Source organism: Sceloporus undulatus, chromosome 11 (genome assembly GCF_019175285.1).
Source record: "Sceloporus undulatus isolate JIND9_A2432 ecotype Alabama chromosome 11, SceUnd_v1.1, whole genome shotgun sequence".
NCBI lineage: Eukaryota > Metazoa > Chordata > Lepidosauria > Squamata > Phrynosomatidae > Sceloporus > Sceloporus undulatus.
Window position 1 is genome coordinate 2,211,392 of NC_056532.1, and position 17,741 is coordinate 2,229,132.

At 44.4% G+C, this 17,741-nt stretch overlaps 2 protein-coding genes across 3 annotated transcripts in view; both read left to right on the forward strand.

The window, feature by feature from the left end:
- The window catches only part of UBE2G1 (ubiquitin conjugating enzyme E2 G1), a 554,317-nt gene that overhangs the window by 142,011 nt on the left and 394,565 nt on the right, over positions 1 to 17,741 (forward strand). The gene's annotated exons all lie outside the window — the stretch shown is intronic.
- LOC121917155 (uroplakin-3b-like) lies at positions 5,667 to 15,267 on the forward strand. The gene is made up of 6 exons (XM_042442888.1): positions 5,667 to 5,737; positions 10,355 to 10,504; positions 11,639 to 11,870; positions 13,111 to 13,187; positions 14,122 to 14,251; positions 14,954 to 15,267. The coding sequence occupies exons 1-6, from the start codon at positions 5,677 to 5,679 to the stop codon at positions 15,054 to 15,056; spliced, it is 753 nt and encodes a 250-aa protein (XP_042298822.1). The 5' UTR covers positions 5,667 to 5,676; the 3' UTR covers positions 15,057 to 15,267.

The window sequence follows — 17,741 nt, forward strand, 5'->3', positions numbered from 1 at the left end:
ATACCTTCTTCACATACACTAACCTTCTTCCCACCTTTCATTCTATACATCCTTATACCTTCTTCACATACACTAACCTTCTTCCCACCTTTCATTCTATACATTCCTTCTTTCATTCTGTACATCCTCACACCTTCTTCACATACACCAACCTTCTTCTCACCTTCTTTCCTACTTTCTGACTACCTTTACTTAATAGAAACCTTTGATGGGAGTATTGAAATTAACCACTACCAGTTGCAAGGACTCTTTGGTGGCAGCACCGGAGATGTAAAAGGCACTTCTCCTAGAGAACTGTCTTGCGTTGTTCCTCAGACTGCATCCACACTGAAGAAATAATCCGTTTCGACGCCACCTTAACTGCCACGGCTCAATGCTATGGAATCCCGGGGACTGTTTGTCGTGGCACCAGAGCAAAGTGTTTTAACTGTGGCCGTTAAAGTGGTGTCAGACTGGATCATTTCTGCAGTGCGGATGCCATTCCTCTGTGCTGCGGGGGAGAGGGCTAACTGCAATGGTATTTTTATGCTGTGTTATGGAACTCTTTTTAATAACTGCCACTTCTGTGCAAGGCTTTGAAAGGTTTCTGGGGACAGTGGCTCCCAGAAACACCCAACCAGTTTGGAGTTGTACTCCAGACAAATACTGATCCAAACTGTCAGAAACCGGTGCAGAATCTGCCAGGTTTGGGTGGTGATATTTTGTATGTTATGTGGTGGGAAATAGTTTACGTGGGGTAAATAAAGGCCGTGAATGACATTAATCCTGAATGCTCACATCCATGCGTTTTACTGCATGCACCCTAGAGATGAAATACATCTACCTCTTAACTTTTACAGGCTCCAGAGGAGGGAGATGGTAGGCTGGTAGGCAGGCTGGAACTGCTTCTGGGTCAAATGATTGTGGAAACAGGCATAAGGGGAAATTGGATTAAGCCTGATGTTTCTGGCCACATGGCGACCAAGAGCTGAGATACTGGGACTCCACTTCTTGCATTGCTCCAAGTGCTCCAACCTCCCTCTTTCCATCCCCTTCCCTGCAGTGTTTCCTTTTTGTGATGGTGATACAGTGCCAGCACAACATCCCTGCCCAAATCTTCACACTGAGGGGTGGCATCCACATGCAAAAAGTACCTCTGAAGTGCCAAAGAAAACCTTATGGAACTCGTGGGGTCGCCATAAATTGACAGGCAACTTGAAGCCCATACGGACAGAGACATTGTCCCCGCTGTTGGCCTAGGCGTCCCCTGATACATTACCTCCCAAGACATGTGGCCAATGCGATTTTAGGCTGCATCAATAAGAGTATAGCGTCTAGATCAAGGGAAGTAATAGTGCCACTCTGTTCTGCTTTGGTCAGGCCCCACCTGGAATATTGTGTCCAGTTCTGGGCGCCACAATTTAAAAAGGATATTGAGAAATTGGAGCGTGTTCAAAGGAGGGCAACTAAAATGGTGAAGGGTCTGCAAGCCATGCCCTATGAGGAACGACTCAGGGAGCTGGGTATGTTTAGCCTGGAGAAGAGAAGGCTAAGAAGTGATATGAGAGCCCTATTTAAATACTCGAAGGTATGTCATATTGAGGAGGGAGCAAGCTTGTTTTCTGCTGCTCCAAAGACTAGGACCCGGAACAATGGAAACAAGCTCCAGGAAAAGATATTCCAGCTCAACATTAGGAGGAACATCCTTGGCTTCTGTCTTTAAGCAGAAGTTAGATGGTTATCTGTTGGGTATGCTTTGATTGAGAGTTCCTGCATGGCAGGGGTTGGATTGGATGGCCCTTGCGGTCTCTTCCAACTCTACGATTCTATGATTCTATGTGGTCAGTGCAGAGAAAACTGTTCCCACACCTGGTGTAGACACACATGCGCACATGTTATCTTCGTTTACACATGGTAAACCACTTAGGGATTGCTTAAGTGCACAGATAAGTGGTACAGAAATGTCCTTGCTGTCGCAATCCTCTGCTCCAGTGAAAGCTGTTTGCTCATTTGATCCTCCTTTCCGACCTACTCTTTCAAATGCAGAAACCCTTCTGTGATCTGGAGGTGCCATGGGTGGCTTGGCACCAAAAATACCTCCTCGCCAGTTGAGTGTGCAAGTTGGTGAATCACCCGGCGAGAACACATCCGCCTCGCCCAGGAAACAAACAGGGAAGTGCTGATATGCGAGGAGTCGCTGGGGTTGAATCCCATTTTTCCTCCCCTCTTTAAACATGGTCCCAAATCACAGTATTGCTGACAATGGAGTCAGTCTCACACTCACCAATCCATTGAAAAAAGGGAAAGGTCTTTCCAGGAGGAGTTTAAATTAATCTGCAGCTTAAAGAACAGGCTCATGAACCATGGGGTCCAAACTCAAAAGCGATTTAGCCATGGATGAATTAGAAAAGATCCTCAAATGCAAAGATACACAATTGAGCACAAAAGTTAGAATCATACAAGCCGTTGCTTTCCCTATTTCCATGCGGCCAGTTAAGAAAGAAGATAGGAAGAAAGTCAATTCACTGGAGATGTGGGGCTGGAGAAGAGTGCTCAGGATACCCTGAATAGCAAAAAGAAGAGCAAATAGGTCCTAGAGCAGATCAAGCCAGAAATCTCCCTGGAAGTCATAATGATAAAGTTGAGGTTGTCGTAGTTTGGTCACATCATGAGAAGGAAGGACTCATTGGAAAAGATAATAATGCAAGGAAAGGTGGAGGGATGGAGAAAGAGAGGAAGGAAGGAAGGATGGATGGATGGATAGATGGATGGATGGATGGATGGATGGATGGAGATTATGGGTATGAATTTACAGGACCTAAGCTTGGAGGACAGGGAGTCTTGGAAATGTCTCATCCATAGGGACACCATGACGCAAGGGCGGTTAGCAACAAATAACAACGAAGAGGATTGTGCAGCTTGTTTTTGGTTTGTTTTGGAGGACACCTGGCTTAACAAGACTACATGTGAAAGGGATCTAGGGGTCCTAGTAGACCACAAGTTGAACATGAGTCAACGGTGTGATGTGGCAGCTAAAAAGGCCAATGCGATTTGAGGCTGCATCAATAGAAGTATAGTGTCTAGATCAAGGGAAGTAATAGTGCCACTGTATTCTGCTCTGGTCAGACCCCACCTGGAATATTGTGTCCAGTTCTGGGCCCCACAATTCAAAAAGGATGTTGAGAAACTGGAGTGTGTCCAAAGGAAGGCGATTAAAATGGTGAAGGGTCTGGAAACCATGCCCTACGAAGAACGACTTAGGGAGCCAGGGATGTTTAGCCTGGAGAAGAGAAGGTTAAGAGGTGATATGATAGCCCTGTTTAAATATTTGAAGGGATGTCATATTGAGGATGCAGCAAGCTGGTTATCATCTCCTCCAGAGAATAGGACCCAGAGCAATGGATGCAACTATGGCTGGCGAAACATCAGGACTAAACTCTTCCCGAACGCAGCTGCGTAGCTCCAAAAAACCCCAAAATACTGAGCGGAGGAGCTGGTGCTGCTCCCACACCGCTCGCGAAAAGCCCAGACAAGTTGGGTCTCCTCTGCGGACCGTTCTCATTCGGAGAAGCTTTGTTACGCTTAGCAAGCTGCATTGTTTGGTGCAGCGTAACCACAGGTTGAACCCATTCCTTTGGAAACCTGGAAACTTGTCTGTGCATGATTCACGCGCATCAGCCAACTGCTCCTTAACGTTTCTGTGTTTTCTTTGCAAAGGGACGGGTTTCTGTGTTTTCTTTTGCAAAAAGGAAAAAAAGGTCACAATGTTGGGTGGGGTTGCAGTCGACTGAAAGCTGCTTCTTCCGGTGAAGCGACCGTGGTTTCTGTCGGCCATGGCTTTCTTTCTGGGAGGGGTTGCTCTTGTGCCCTGAAGGGATTCTTTAAAGTCTAACAGGTGAGGCATACTTCAATTCTTAGACAGTATAATAGTTAGTGTCAGTTGGTGACGAATGGCTTTAAAAGGTGATGGGAGGAGGAGACGTCCGTCAGATTTACTTAACCATATTAAGTTCATTGGAGCCTCCAGGACTACCTCAGATACTTCAATGCTGGAGACACACATCAAGACCATTGGCATCACTCATGGTGCCACCCTTCCCATTGGCCTCCTCCCATACCCAAACATAGAGGACCCTAACACTTTTTAGGGTCATCGCTTCATTATGGTTGCACTAGTAGGGTTCTGCCAGTGTGCAAACCTTTGCGCTTTTCAGGACACCATGCTAAGTGTGTCTCTTGTGCTCTTTGACTAGGGGTCCATTACCTATTGCACAATGGAAATGTGAGTTGTGACGTCGAGGGCTTTCATGGCTGGCATCCATAGTTCTTTGTGGGTTTTTCGGATTATGTGGCCATGTTCTAGAAGAGTTTATTCCTGACGTTTCAGCAGCATCTTCAGGGAATGTGCCCAACTCTCTTCCATGCCAGCATTCTCTGAAGATGCCAGCCACAGATGATGGCGAAACGTCAGGAAGAAACTCTTCTAGAACATGGCCACAGAGCCCCAAAAACCCACCAAAAAACGTCCTTAGACCTGTTCCAGACTGTCAAAATAAAGCTGCTTTGGGTCTCTTTGGAAGTATGCTGTTTAAATGATGCATGGGTCCTAAGAGTCCGGAAGCTGCACCAAAGCTCCCCTCCAGTGCTTAGGAATGGAGTGTGGCTTTGGCACAACCACCGGACTCTTAGGACCCATGCATCATTTAAATAGCATGCCTCCAAAGAGACCTGAAGCAGCCTTATTTTGGCAGTCTGGAACAGGCCACAGTTATGTTTTTTTGTACTAATGTCCCTCATAAATCGAAATTTCCACGTATCACTGAACATGACGGCAATAGCTGTGACACAAACAACCAGCAAGATTGAAATTACAACATCATACCCACAGCCCGAATGTGTTTACAAGTACATAGTCTCATGCGGTTACAGTGGGAATTGGGTAAGATGTGATGCTTTTAAAGAAGAGCGGAACATTTTTATTGAATTAAAAAACCCACACAAATTACTATATGATGAAAGAACATTATTAATTTCCATTACAGTAACTCTGTTGTATTTTATCTATGCATTTTATTTTATATTTGGTGTGTGGCCGTAAGTAAATGATGGATTGATTTGTTGCATTCTCCAAACACAGTGTATATTTAAATCAAAACTATGCAATAATCCATATTAACCGGTTTGCTATTCTTTGGGTGATATGGATTTCTTTGAAAAATAAAGATGAGGAGTTGTCATGATAATAGCTATTATCAAATATAAAAAGCATCTGAGGAAGTAGACTTAAGGCTACGAAAGCTCATGCCATCAACTTCTTTCTTTCAGTTAGTCCTGCTGCAGTGCGGATGCAGCCTAGACTGGCTTTCCTTTCTGGCCTTTCGAAACGAATCGCTGCCAAGGGACCACCGTTCCAGGTGCGAATCTTCTCGCTTCTACCCAGGTTTGGCACAGATGATCCGTTCGCTCACGCTCCGTTTATTCCAAAGCTTTCCAAAACTAGCCAGACCTGTTTCTTTTGCTCTTGAGGATGGAGAGAAGGGAGGGCAGGGGAGATCAAGAATGTACAGGTGTCTGAAAAATGGATGACAGGTCTGGGCGCGGCCCCATAAGACGGTTGGAGGGGAAGAGGTTCCTCTGCTCCGTTCTCCGGTTGCCATTCTTGCTTGCGACCGAGAAGGAGACCACAAGGCTGTGGATATGATGTTCCTCTCTACGGTCATCTTGGTGGGGCTGGCGTTGAGGACGGTGGCCGCGGAAGGTACCCTATATAGCGTATATAAGTCGACCTCATGTATACGTCGAGGACAGGTTTTGGGGGTCAAAATTGGGACCAGGTAACAAAGGATGGAGCAAAGGAAAACTATTGCCAAATAACTGAACTTAAATGTTTGTCGGCATTCAAAGGAAAGGATAGATGGATGGATGGATGGATGGATGGATGGATAAGAAAGTAAAGGAGGGGTTCGGGGTTCTTGGACAGATTACATTTTTTGCCTTTCGCCAAGGGATGGTTCCTTTTTGGAAACAAGAGTTAAAGCATAGTGCTTACTTTGATCCATGGATAAGTCGACTCAGGTTTCGGGAGTCAATTTTTTTGACCAAGATTTATATTTATACAGTAGGTCTTTGCTTTTGCGGCTTTGTTGGATTATTGTTATTATTACTATTTTTACAATATTCCACACATTTATCTCACATCAGTATTCCATCAATATTACACACACACACAAACACACACAATATATATATAAGTTATATTATCCATTTTCATCAATGTAATTGCAATAGATTACAATAGTCAATCTTCCAACTGCTGATTCCCAGCACTGTTGCTTCTTATCTCCTTTATCCATTTCTTCATTTCTTCGATCTTACCGTTTCACATTCTCTGCTTCTGTTATATCACTATTCCTTTTATTTTGTGTGTGTATCTATGTAGCATATCGTATCTTATTATTATTTAAGATATGAGGTGCATTCCTTTATTAAAGTATGAGCTCTCTTTATTCCTCTCCTTCTTTTTCTTCCTTCCTCTCTTTCTCCCTTTCCCTCCTTTCCTTTCTTTTCCTTTTTTCCCTTAATCCTCTCTTCTCATTCTCCAGATTATCTCTCTCTCTACGTTTTCCCCTCTACATCTCCTTATCACTCTTTCTTTCTTTCTTTCTTTCTTTCTTTCCCTTCCCCTTCCTTCCTTCCTTCCTTCCTTCCTTCCTTCCTTCCTTCCTCTCTCTCTTCTAGCTGTTCTTATTGTTTTCCTATCTATTCTCACTCATCTCTTTCCTACACCTTCTATTACCTTCATTCATTTTCTCAATCCTTCTTTTGTCTTGTAACCCACCTTGATTCCTTCGGGATACGGAGAAATAGAAATATATTATTATTATTATTATTATTATTATTATTATTATTATTATTATTATTCACATTCTCAATTCCTCTTATCTTTCTTGTTTCGTTATCTTGGTTTCTACCTTCTCTAACCTTTCTGCCTTTTCCATTCTCTCTTTTCTTTATACATCCCCACATCACTATCCTATTCCTTTTTTTCTCTCTTCTTCTTTCCCTATATACTTTGTATTTTTACGTCTATTTTTCTTTCAATTTTCTACTTTCCTTTATCTCTTCTGCGGTTTTGTTGAATTTAACAGGACCCTAAAAAGTAACTCCAACAGAACAAAGAGAGTTGAGAAAATATCACAGTTGCAGCCTCTCATTTTGCTGCTGTCGTTGTTGACGTTGTTGATGTTGTTGTGTGCCTTCAAGTCATTTCCAACTTACGGCATCCTTAAGGCGAACCCATCATGGGGTTTTCTTGGCAGGGTTTCTTCAGAGGAGGTTTGCCATTGCCATCCTCTGAGGCTGAGAGAGTGCAACTTGCCCAAAGTCATTCAGTGGGTTTCCATGGAAGGTGTGACTGTCTTCCATCTCTGAAGCTGCTCATTCCGTCCATCTTTTTCCTTTGCGCAGAATATTCATAACGGACGGACAACAGATGCACATTTTGGTCAGAGCTTGGAAACGTTCCTTTTTGGATGAAGGGGATTCTGTAGTCCAAACAAGTAACTTTTCCAAGCTCTGCTTCTGAGCAGAGAAGCTCTGAAGCTTCAGAGAAGATGGAGATGCCAGCCACAGATGCTGGCGAAAGGTCAGGAATACTGTAGACTCTTCCAGATCACGGCCGCATCGCCCAAAGGACCCATAAAGAACTATGGATTCCAGCCATGAAAGCCTTCGACTTCACAATTTAGAGATTGTGATGGTAGTTAGATGACTGAAGACAAGGCACCTTGATCAGATTTTCAGGTGACACCAAATTGAGGAAGACAGCAAATACGCCGGAGGACAGGATCGGAATTCAAAAGGACCGTGACGCAGATTTTAGCTTTGACGGTTTCTCCAAGCGCTTTGCACATAGCTGGGTGCTTGGAGTCAAGGTGCTTTCCATTTCTCACTGATGCATGACAGACCCACACCCTGCTTTCTTTTAGTCGCTTCACAGGACTTAACATTTCCAGGTTGCGGAGAGGAGAAACCCAGGAAGAGAGATGTAGGACCTCTCCAAAACACAAAGTATACATTCCAAAAAGCAAACCTTAAGTTTGCCATTTGATATCTAAGGGGCACCATTTTGCTATGCCCTTGTATTGAATGGGACTTGAGCATCCAGGGATTTTGTTATCCACGGAGGATCCTGGAACCAAACCCCAGCAGCGGATGACAAGGACCCACTATATACTTTCTATTGTGAATCCGTGCTATCTATGCTATGCTTTTGCCGTCTGGCCTTTTGCATTTCCATCGTTTTAACAAGGTTCCACTGTACATACATAACTGCAGACATATATATATATATATATATATATATATATATACTGTATAGTAGCAGCACAAAATACTACAACCTTCAACAAAATCCCCCCATATATATATATATATATATATATACCCAAAATGGACAAAAAAGTCACTTTTCATTTGCCAAGACAAACAGTGTGTCCTTTCCTTAATCCTTTCCTCCAGTTCTTTCGTATGTAAACTTCCCATATTCGGTTCAATCTTTACTTTCAACTCATTAAACTTAAACAAGAAGAAAGGTATTTAACAAGAAAACCATCTTTGTGTTTTGTGAAGACTGTTAGGATCATTAATTTGTATAGAAATACATGGGGTTTTCCTGCACAAAAACCTGTTTCCATCTGCACAAGAATCTCTGTGTTCTTCATAGATACGTCCTTTTTTCTTGCAAGGACAAAGAATATCACTAATATTCCACGTGACTTCTGGCCGCCTTTGTTGGTGGATATATATATATTATATATATATATTAGATATATATATATATATAGTCTTCTTCGGGTCCGCGATACACACAAATGGATGCTGCTTTATGCCAAGCCAAGTCACTGGCCCATTAGTTTTAGAGCCAAACTAGTAGATTATGCCTAGCACATAAAAAATGTTCCTCCTCGAGTGGTGAAACCTGTCTGTTTCTTATAGCATGTGATTTTCCTCACCTCTGTATCGTGCATTTAGTGTGCTTGGCCTTATGGTTGGTTATGGGAAAGTAATTGTGGCCTTAATTTGCAAGTCTAAAGGCTTGGGGTTGTAAACATGGATGAATTGCATGGCATATGCCTTTCACTTAATACCTAGTTTGATTCTTGACCCACATGTCTACTTCCTTTCAAAAAAGTATTTATTTCGGTTCCACAAAGAATACTAAATCAACAACACGACAGCAAAATGTTCAAACAGGTGGCCCACATGTCAACTGGTGATAGAAGAGGTGGGCAAGTTGCGACCCTCCAGATGTGGGTTGGTTGCAGCTCCATAGCTGTTGGTGGAGATGCAGTCCGACAACATCAGAAAGGGCTACAATCTGCCCAGGAAAGATTGGTTTATACTAATGGCAAGTAGTGGCTTTCCGGGGTTTCAGATGAGACTCTGGAGGAATTTCTCTTAATTTCGAATGAAAAGAAAGTGGGGCCAGAACGCATTCATGTGAATTCGCTAGTTTGGCGAATGTATGTGAATTCGAATTGCGTTCGAACTGGCTCCCCATTGCCCGAAAATAGCTTGCCATTGCCCGAAACTGCATATGGTAGTCTATCACACAATAATGCGAAACCCCATAATTGTGTTTAAACTGACTTCCCATTGCCTGAAGATAGCTTGCCATTGCCCGAAATTGTGTGCCATCATCTCTCACGCAATAAGGTTAAACCTCATGATTGCGTTTGGACTGACTTCCCATTGCCCAAAATTGCGTGTGGCAGTCTATCACGCAATAACGTGAAACCCCATGATTGCATTCGGATTGCCTTTGGATTATACTTCCAATTTCCCTTGTCTGATAAACTCCTTTTTCTCAGCTCTGTTTGGAGATGCCAGGCCCTGAGATGCCAGGCCCTGAGATGCCAGGCTTTCTGTGTCTACAACAGTGGTTCCCAAACTTTGGTCCTCAGACGTTTTGGATTTCAGCTTCCAGAATTCCTGTTGGCCAAACTGACTAAGGCTTCTGTGAGTCGTAGTCCCAAAACCTGGAGGACCAACGTTTGGAAAACACTGCTTTAGAGCACAGTTTGCCAAACTTGCATCCCCCAGATGTTTTGCACTCCCAGAAGTCCTATCCAGTTTGGCCACCAATCTGGGAACAGAAGTCGAAAACATTCAGAGGACCAACGTTTGGGAAACACTGATCTAGAACATCTCTACTGCTCCTGTCACTCTTTTTTTGAGGTGCCTCCTCCTCCTCCAGCTCCTGTTTGGAGCCACCATCATGGTAAGAAATGCTGCGTGGAGGAAAACCTATTGCAGGGATGGGAACAAGAAAGAGGGGGGAACTCATTCTCGTTTTCTCGTTGGCTTTCTCCAGTGCCTTCGGAGTACACCCCTCGCCTGACGTCCGAGAATATAGGAGGGAGGATCACCGCTTCCACCTTCGTCCTGGACCAACCCCGCTGCGTCTTCAACGATGCTGTCAATGCCACCGATGAAATATGGCTGCTGGTTGCCCGCAGCAATGGTAGGTTAGAGGTCTCCAATAGTAGCACCAGTTTCTCGTGAGAGAGAGTAACAAGTGGCCTCCTATAGCAGCCAGTGGATGTTCAACATCTATGTCTATTTATTTGGAGACTGGACCCACATGAAATGGGTACAATGGGGCCAAACTGCATACCCAGCGCCTGTGATCTTCCTTGGCAATGGCAAATGGGGTGGCTGTTTGCCCTACGTCGCAAAGGACAGCAAAGGACCTGCGTTGCTGCCTTAAGTTTGGTTCGGAGGACCAAACCAGAGATTCTGATCAGGAGGTGATTCTGTAGGTAACCTGGACCCAAACCATGTAGGACTTTAAAGGGAGTAACCATCTCAAAAGCAAATGAAAGAGTGGGAGGGACAGAGGGTTACTCGGGACTGTCCCAGCCGAGCCATAACAGTTGGAGGGTATGTTCACCAAGGTCCAAGGAAGGGCAAAAGAGTCCCCTTTGAAGGCTGCTTACATGCGCCGTGTGTTAATCTATGACTAAACATTAAAACCGGAAAGCTCCTTTATCCTCTCATTTATTTGCCAGAGTGAAAATATCCTAGATATTTAGGTAGATGCCACTCTGAAAAAGGTCCTGGGTCTGCAGTCCTCTGTCTTCTCCTTCTATAGCTCCCCTATGTATCAGTTTTAGACCATTGGTTCCCAAACTTGGATCCTCTAAGCGTTTTGGACTTTAAGCTCCCAGACTTCCTGACTATTGACCAAAGTGACTGGAAATTCTGGGAGCTGAAGTACAAAAAACAAACCAGAGGACCAAAGTTTGGGAATCGTTGGTTTAGACCAGGGGTTAGTAACCTACGGCCCGTGGGCCGGATCCGGCCTGGCAAGGCCTTGGAACCAGCCCCAGCCCGGTCCTGCCGCCGATTGCTGCCCCCACCGCAGCTTCCGCGCCGCTCTGGGCGCCATTTTGAGTTCGGCCCCCCAGTTGTCTAAGGGACAGTAACCCGGCCCCCGGTTCAAAAAGGTTGCCTACCCCTGGTTTAGACCATTCTGAAAGGCTGATCCCATCATTTTGGAAGGGAAAGTAATTGCCTCCTACGATGCATCATGTTTGTAAAGGTCGCTTTGGTGGCATTCAGGATGGATAATGGCTTTGTGTGTTGGTCTCTGCAGCCCTGAACAATTTCACCCTTCCCCGTTCCCCCAACGAATTGCCTTACCAGCAATTTGAGAAGAATTCCTTCTACACAACTTTGAACACCATCCCGGCAAACTACCCCTGTCCGGATCCGGCACAACCAAGCAACCAGCTCGCCATCCTGCGGGTGGGGAATGAAGTCAAGTGCGCTTCTGATCCCACAAGACCAGATTGCAACGGTCCCCTCCCTGGGCCAGGACCCTACCGGTGAGATAACTATCTTAGAAGTCCCCCCAGACTTTATCTTGGAGGAGGGGGTCTTTGCTTTGCATTTAGGTTGGAGAGACTCCAAACACTTGGGGAGAGAGTTTGCATTGAAAGTGGAGCTTGGATTCGGCCGTCAGACCCATTTGAATCAGACTCATTGGATCAATGAGATTTGCATGAATCACAGAATCCTGAATGCGAAGTAGCCCTTCCATTTTTTTTACTCCGATTTATAAGCCTCTAACCTGGATTAAATAAAATACACCGATACGGATTCGAATCGTAGTGGAAACGGTTGCGGGTTAATCTAGAACTGTTCTAGAGTTAAATCGGGTTTCAGTAGGAACGCAACACCTTGAATTCGATTTGAAAACCGGAGTATAAGCCAGTGAGAACAACCCCTAGGAATAGGATTTGTGAGTCCGCTAGTTCACCGAATTTACTTAATTTTGGAGTAATGTGGAATTGCGTTCAGAATGCGTTCAGAAGGCCAGCGATTGCGTGTGATAACCAATCACGCAATAACGTAATCACGCAATAACGTAATCACACAATCACGCAATAAACCCAGGATTGCGTTTGGGATGACATTGGATTATACTTCCAATTTCCGTCATGTGATAATGACCTTAGAAATGGAAGAGAATCCAAGGACCATGCAATCCAACCCCTTGCCATTGAGGAATATAGAACTAAAGCGTTCCTAAAAGATGCCCATCCAACCTTTTTTGAAGGCCTCCAAAGAAGGAGGGCCTACCTCCCGTTGAGGTGCCCTATTCTATGGTCAAAAGAAAGAACTTGGCGGCATGAGCTTTCCTAGACTTAAGTTTACTTCCTCAGATGCATTAAGTAGACCATTGGCCTGTTCCAGACTGCCAAAATAAAGCTGCTTGGGGTCTCTTTGGAGGTATGCTGTTTAAATGCTGCATGCATCCTAAGAATCCAGAAGCTGCACCAAAGCTGCCCTCCAGTGCTTAGGAATGGAGTGTGGCTTTGGCACGACCTCCGGACTCTTAGGACCCAGGCATCATTTATACAGCATACCTCCAAAGAGACCCAAAGCAGCTTTATTTTGGCAGTCTGTAACAGGCCTAAGTCTACAAAAGCTCATGATGCCAAGTTCTTTCTTTAGTTAGTCCCAAAGGTGCTACAAGATCTCTCTACATACTGCTTCCACAGACGAACACAGCTACATCTCTGTAGTAAATACAGTTTGACCATTAAACCGTTCTCTTTTTAGAGTCAAGTTCCTGGCCTTTAATTCCGAAGGCGTCACAGCCGAGACAAAATGGTCGTCTGAGATCCCACTGACTCAAGGTAACTGTGAATGTTGAAGTCCCACTGAATTCAATGGGGGAACCACACACAGGCTTACAGATGCCATCTTATATGTAGGTAGCTTTACTTCCAAGTAAGCCCATGGGTCATGATCAGCACACATAGATGGGCAGATAGGAAGCTGAAAACAGAGTCGAGGAAACTTGTAGCCGAAACCTTGGAAATAATCAAGCTGTTAATAAAGGAGCTACCGAAATAATTAAAGTTTGCTTAATCAAATTGTCTGATTTGTTCAGTTTTTCATTGTCAAATGCACTGATAAAATTGGTTGATGCCAACAACAATAATATTTTGGGAGCTGATCGAGACTTCACCTTATTGCATTGGATACTTTGGATATCATTAAGGGATTGGTTCCTTAATGGCTCAATTTCATTTTTATTACTCATTATTACAGATGGTCCTTCATCCAGAGATTCAACTATCCATGGCTTGAAAGTATTTTAATATATATATATATATATAAATTGCAGAAAATAAACCTTGATTTTGCCCTTTTGTATAAAGACCATTTTGCAATGGCATTGCATTTAATGGGACTTGAATCTCCATGGATTTTGGTATTTAAAAATATGTATATTCTAAAATGCAAACCTTGATTTTGCCATTTGGTATAAGGGGTACCATTTTACTGTGCCGTTGCATTTAATGGGACCGGAGCATCCATGGGTTTTGAATATGCCTTCTTCCAATGTTTTTCTGTGTGCCTCTGCAACCAGCCCTCTTCATCCATGGATTCAAGATTTCACAAGTGTCGCCATTTTACTGTGCCGTTGTATTTAATGGGACCTGAGCATCCATGGATTTTGGTATCCATGGGGGTCCTGGAAACAAATCCTAGCGGATACCAAGAGCCCACTGTAGTTATGAAAAATTAGGCTTTCCCAACTGATCCTCTTCTTTTTCTTGGCAGGGAAAAACCCGGCAACCATCGACACGTGGCCCGGGCGCCGAAGTGCTGGGATGATAGTCATTACCACCATCCTCTCCATCCTCTCTGCCATCCTGGTGGCGGCCCTCATTGCTGCTTTACTCTACAAATAGTACGTCTCCCGATCTGCCCCCGGTTGTGTTATAGTTGGTCCTCCACATTTGCGGATTTGGCCTTTGCGGCTGTGATTATGTGCGGTTTGGATTAATACGTCTTCTTTGGGAATCTCTAAGTCCTCCAGCGCAACTCTGCCAGAGGTTGGCCATAGAGTTGTGCTGGGGGACCTAGATGTTCCTAGAGAAAAGACTTCTCTAGGCATTAGTAAGAAATACTACTAATACTACTATTACTACTACTACTACTAATAATAATAATGTGAAGTCGTAGGCTTTCATGGCCAGCATCCATAGTTTTTGGTGGAATTTTCGGGCTTTGTGGCCATGTTCTAGAAGAGTTTATTCCTGACGTTTCACCAGCATCTGCGGCTGGCATCTTCAGAGAATGCTGGCATGGAAGAGAGTGGGGTGTATACATATACATACTGTGTGACCCAACTTTCTTCCATGCCAGCATTCTCTGAAGATGCCAGCCACAGATGCTGGTGAAACGTCAGGAATAAACTCTTCGAGAACATGGCCCCATAGTACGAAAAACCAACAAAAGCTAACTAATGTAAAGATCATCTGGATGATCCTTCCAGAGGTTATCCGCTATCCAAGGTGTTGCATCTGTTTAGGGCCAGCCAAACCGTCTTGTGTACAATCCTCATATTCACCCCTCTTTTCCCTCTGCTCTCTCCCGTCCTTTCCGACAGCTCTGACGTCTGTGGCAGTGCCGATATCGTGAGCGTGAGGGACCTGACGATAACCCGCTACACCACCCATCACATCTATGACCAACCGGCTCAGAAACTGTGATGCGCTTCTCCGTCTGGGACTGTCCCATCATGGCAGTCTGCCATTTTGTGTCTCCTACTCATACGGAGGAACTCACAATGGACATGTGCTTGGAAATCTTGGACCTCCGAGGGGAAGCTTTGCCTTATAGAATTGTAGAAGGGTTGGAAAACACCTCCAAGGGCCATCCAGTTTGAACCCATTCTGCCATGTGGGAATACACAATCCAAGCACTCCTGATAGACGGCCATCCAGCCTCTGTTCAAAAACCTCCCAAGAAGGAAATGTATGAACTTAATCCAAAATCCAAAGAGTAGAGTGAAGTCCCAGGATGATATATACAGTGGGCCCTTGGTATCTGATGGGGTTTTGTCCCAGGACCCCCTTTGGATGCCAAAATCCGTGGATGCTCAAGTCCCATTAAACACAGTGGCATAGTAAAATGGTGCCCCTTATATAAAATGCCCCAAACCAAGGTTTGCTTTTGGGAATTTATTTATAGTTTCGAATGTTTTCAAGCTGTGGATGGGTGGCATCCGTGGATAAAGAGTCCATGGATAAAGGATCCGTGGATAAAGCATCCATGGATACGAAGGGCTGACTGTATTGTGAGCCACAATAAACATGTCAAGTGGTTTTATATCATTACCCATCTTTACTTGCCTTCCTCACCCCAATTGGCAAGTATAGTTTTTTTATGGGACCACCTGAGGATCTTCAGTTCCCTGCCTTCGTCCGACTACAGTTCCCAAATCTTGGGATTTAGTTATTATTGTGTCGTTTCTGACTTATGGGGACCCTAAGTTGACTCTATCACAGGGTTTTCTTGGCAAGATGTGTTCAGAGGAGGTTTGCCATTGTCTTCCTTGAGGCTGAGAGAGTGTGACTTGCCCAAGGAGGGTCTCATGACCGACCAACAATAGGATTTAAGCCAACGTTTCCAATCTCTTTCCTAGATTGGCCCTAAATTAAAGTCAAGGGAGCTGAGATCCAGGATTGCCCTCTCTGGTCCCATGTTGCCAGACTACAACTCCCATCGTCACCGACAAGCGCAGCGTGAGGGGAACTGCAGTCCAACTTCTGCTGGGCCAATCTTATTATCCTTTGTACACAGTATTTCAGAAGTATTAATATGATACAGTGGGATGACTTTGATGCAACAAGTAACTGTACCTTCTAGTCTTAGCCCCCTTATTTCTTTCCAAACTTTGGTCCTCCAGGTGTTTTGGACTTCAACTCCCAGAACCCCCCAACAGTCAGGAATTCTGGGAGCTGAAGTGAAAAACATCTGGAACACCAACGTTTGGGAATCACTGCTTTAGACCAAAGGCGACCCTCCAGGTGTTGTTGGACCGCAGCTCCCAGCATTGCTTGATCATTGCCTTTGCTGGTGAGGGCCGTTGGTGAGGACCGCTGGGACTTGCAATCCAACAATGTCTGGAGGGTTGCAAAATGTCCACCCTTCTTTTGGACTGCAGTGCCTGCCCAGTGGAAACGCTGGCCTTTTTATCAAGCCTGTATCCATCTATTCGTTCGGCTGAGCTAAAGCAAAGGAGACATTTTGAATATAAATATAAATATGGATAGATGGATAGATGGATGGATGGATGGATGGATAGATGGAAAGGGGCTGGCAGAGGGAAGCACTGAAGTGTGTTTAAAGGATGACTGGGAGCTGTTATCATGTACACATGTATCTGAAAAATAAAAACATAACAGGCTGTGCGCATGTTTTATCCATGCGTTTGCTCACATCTTTCATTTCCTCCAAACATTGTTAGTCCTGACCAGGATAGGCCCATTGATCAGTAGGATTTACTATTGAATAGATCACCATGGAATAGATCTAGCGTCATTATTGTTTTGTTTGCTGTGTGCCTCTCCGTAAGGCGAAGCTATCATGGGGTTTTCTTAGCAGGTTTCTTCAGAGGGGTTTTGCCTTTGCCATCCTCTGAGGCTGAGAGAGTGTGACTTGCCCAGGGTCACCCAGTGGATTTACATGGCTGTGCCAAGACTCGAACCCTGGTCTCCAGAGTCATCGTCCAACACTCAAAAAACCACGATGCCACTCTAGTTATCACTGAACACCAAAAGATCATGGAATACCAAAATTAGGATTGTCCATGCTATCATTATTACAGTATGGCTGTGAAGACAGTGAAGAAATCTCATAGGAAGAAAACCAGTTTGAAATATAGGGCTGGATGCAGATATCCGGAACAGCCAAAAAAGACCAATAAATGGGTGCTAGAGCAAATGAAGCCTGAAGTCTCCCAAGACAATTAAACGGAGAACGTCGTATTTTGGAGATATCATGAGAAGATGTGACTCCCTAGAAAAGACAACAATGCATGGCAAGGCGGAAGGAAGTAGGAAAAGAGGAAGATTGCATTACAGATTATGGATAGACTCCATCCATGGTCCTGAGTCTGCAAGACCCGAGTAGATAGTTGAGGATAAGGTGGACTTGGAGGTCTCTCATTCCTAGGATGACCACAAACTGAAGTTGACTTGATGGCACTGAACCACCACAACCATGTTGTGCTCCAGTAGGATCCCATTTTGTGGCCTCCTTCTGAGTAAGAACATACTCGGAAAGGAGAACATTTTCCTATGGGAAGAAAGAATTGGAGCCCTGTATACTGTTTGGCAGTATCTCTTTATTTATGTACATCCATGTTATCCAGCAAAAAGGAGCATGCCAAC

Excerpts from the sequence above, each read along its gene's own strand:
- LOC121917155 (XM_042442888.1), top strand. The coding sequence starts at position 5,677 with ATGATGTTCCTCTCTACGGTCATCTTGGTGGGGCTGGCGTTGAGGACG. Across the intron at positions 10,505-11,638 it reads GCTGGTTGCCCGCAGCAATG|CCCTGAACAATTTCACCCTT; the intron begins GTAGGTTAGAGG and ends TGGTCTCTGCAG. Across the intron at positions 14,252-14,953 it reads GCTGCTTTACTCTACAAATA|CTCTGACGTCTGTGGCAGTG; the intron begins GTACGTCTCCCG and ends CCTTTCCGACAG.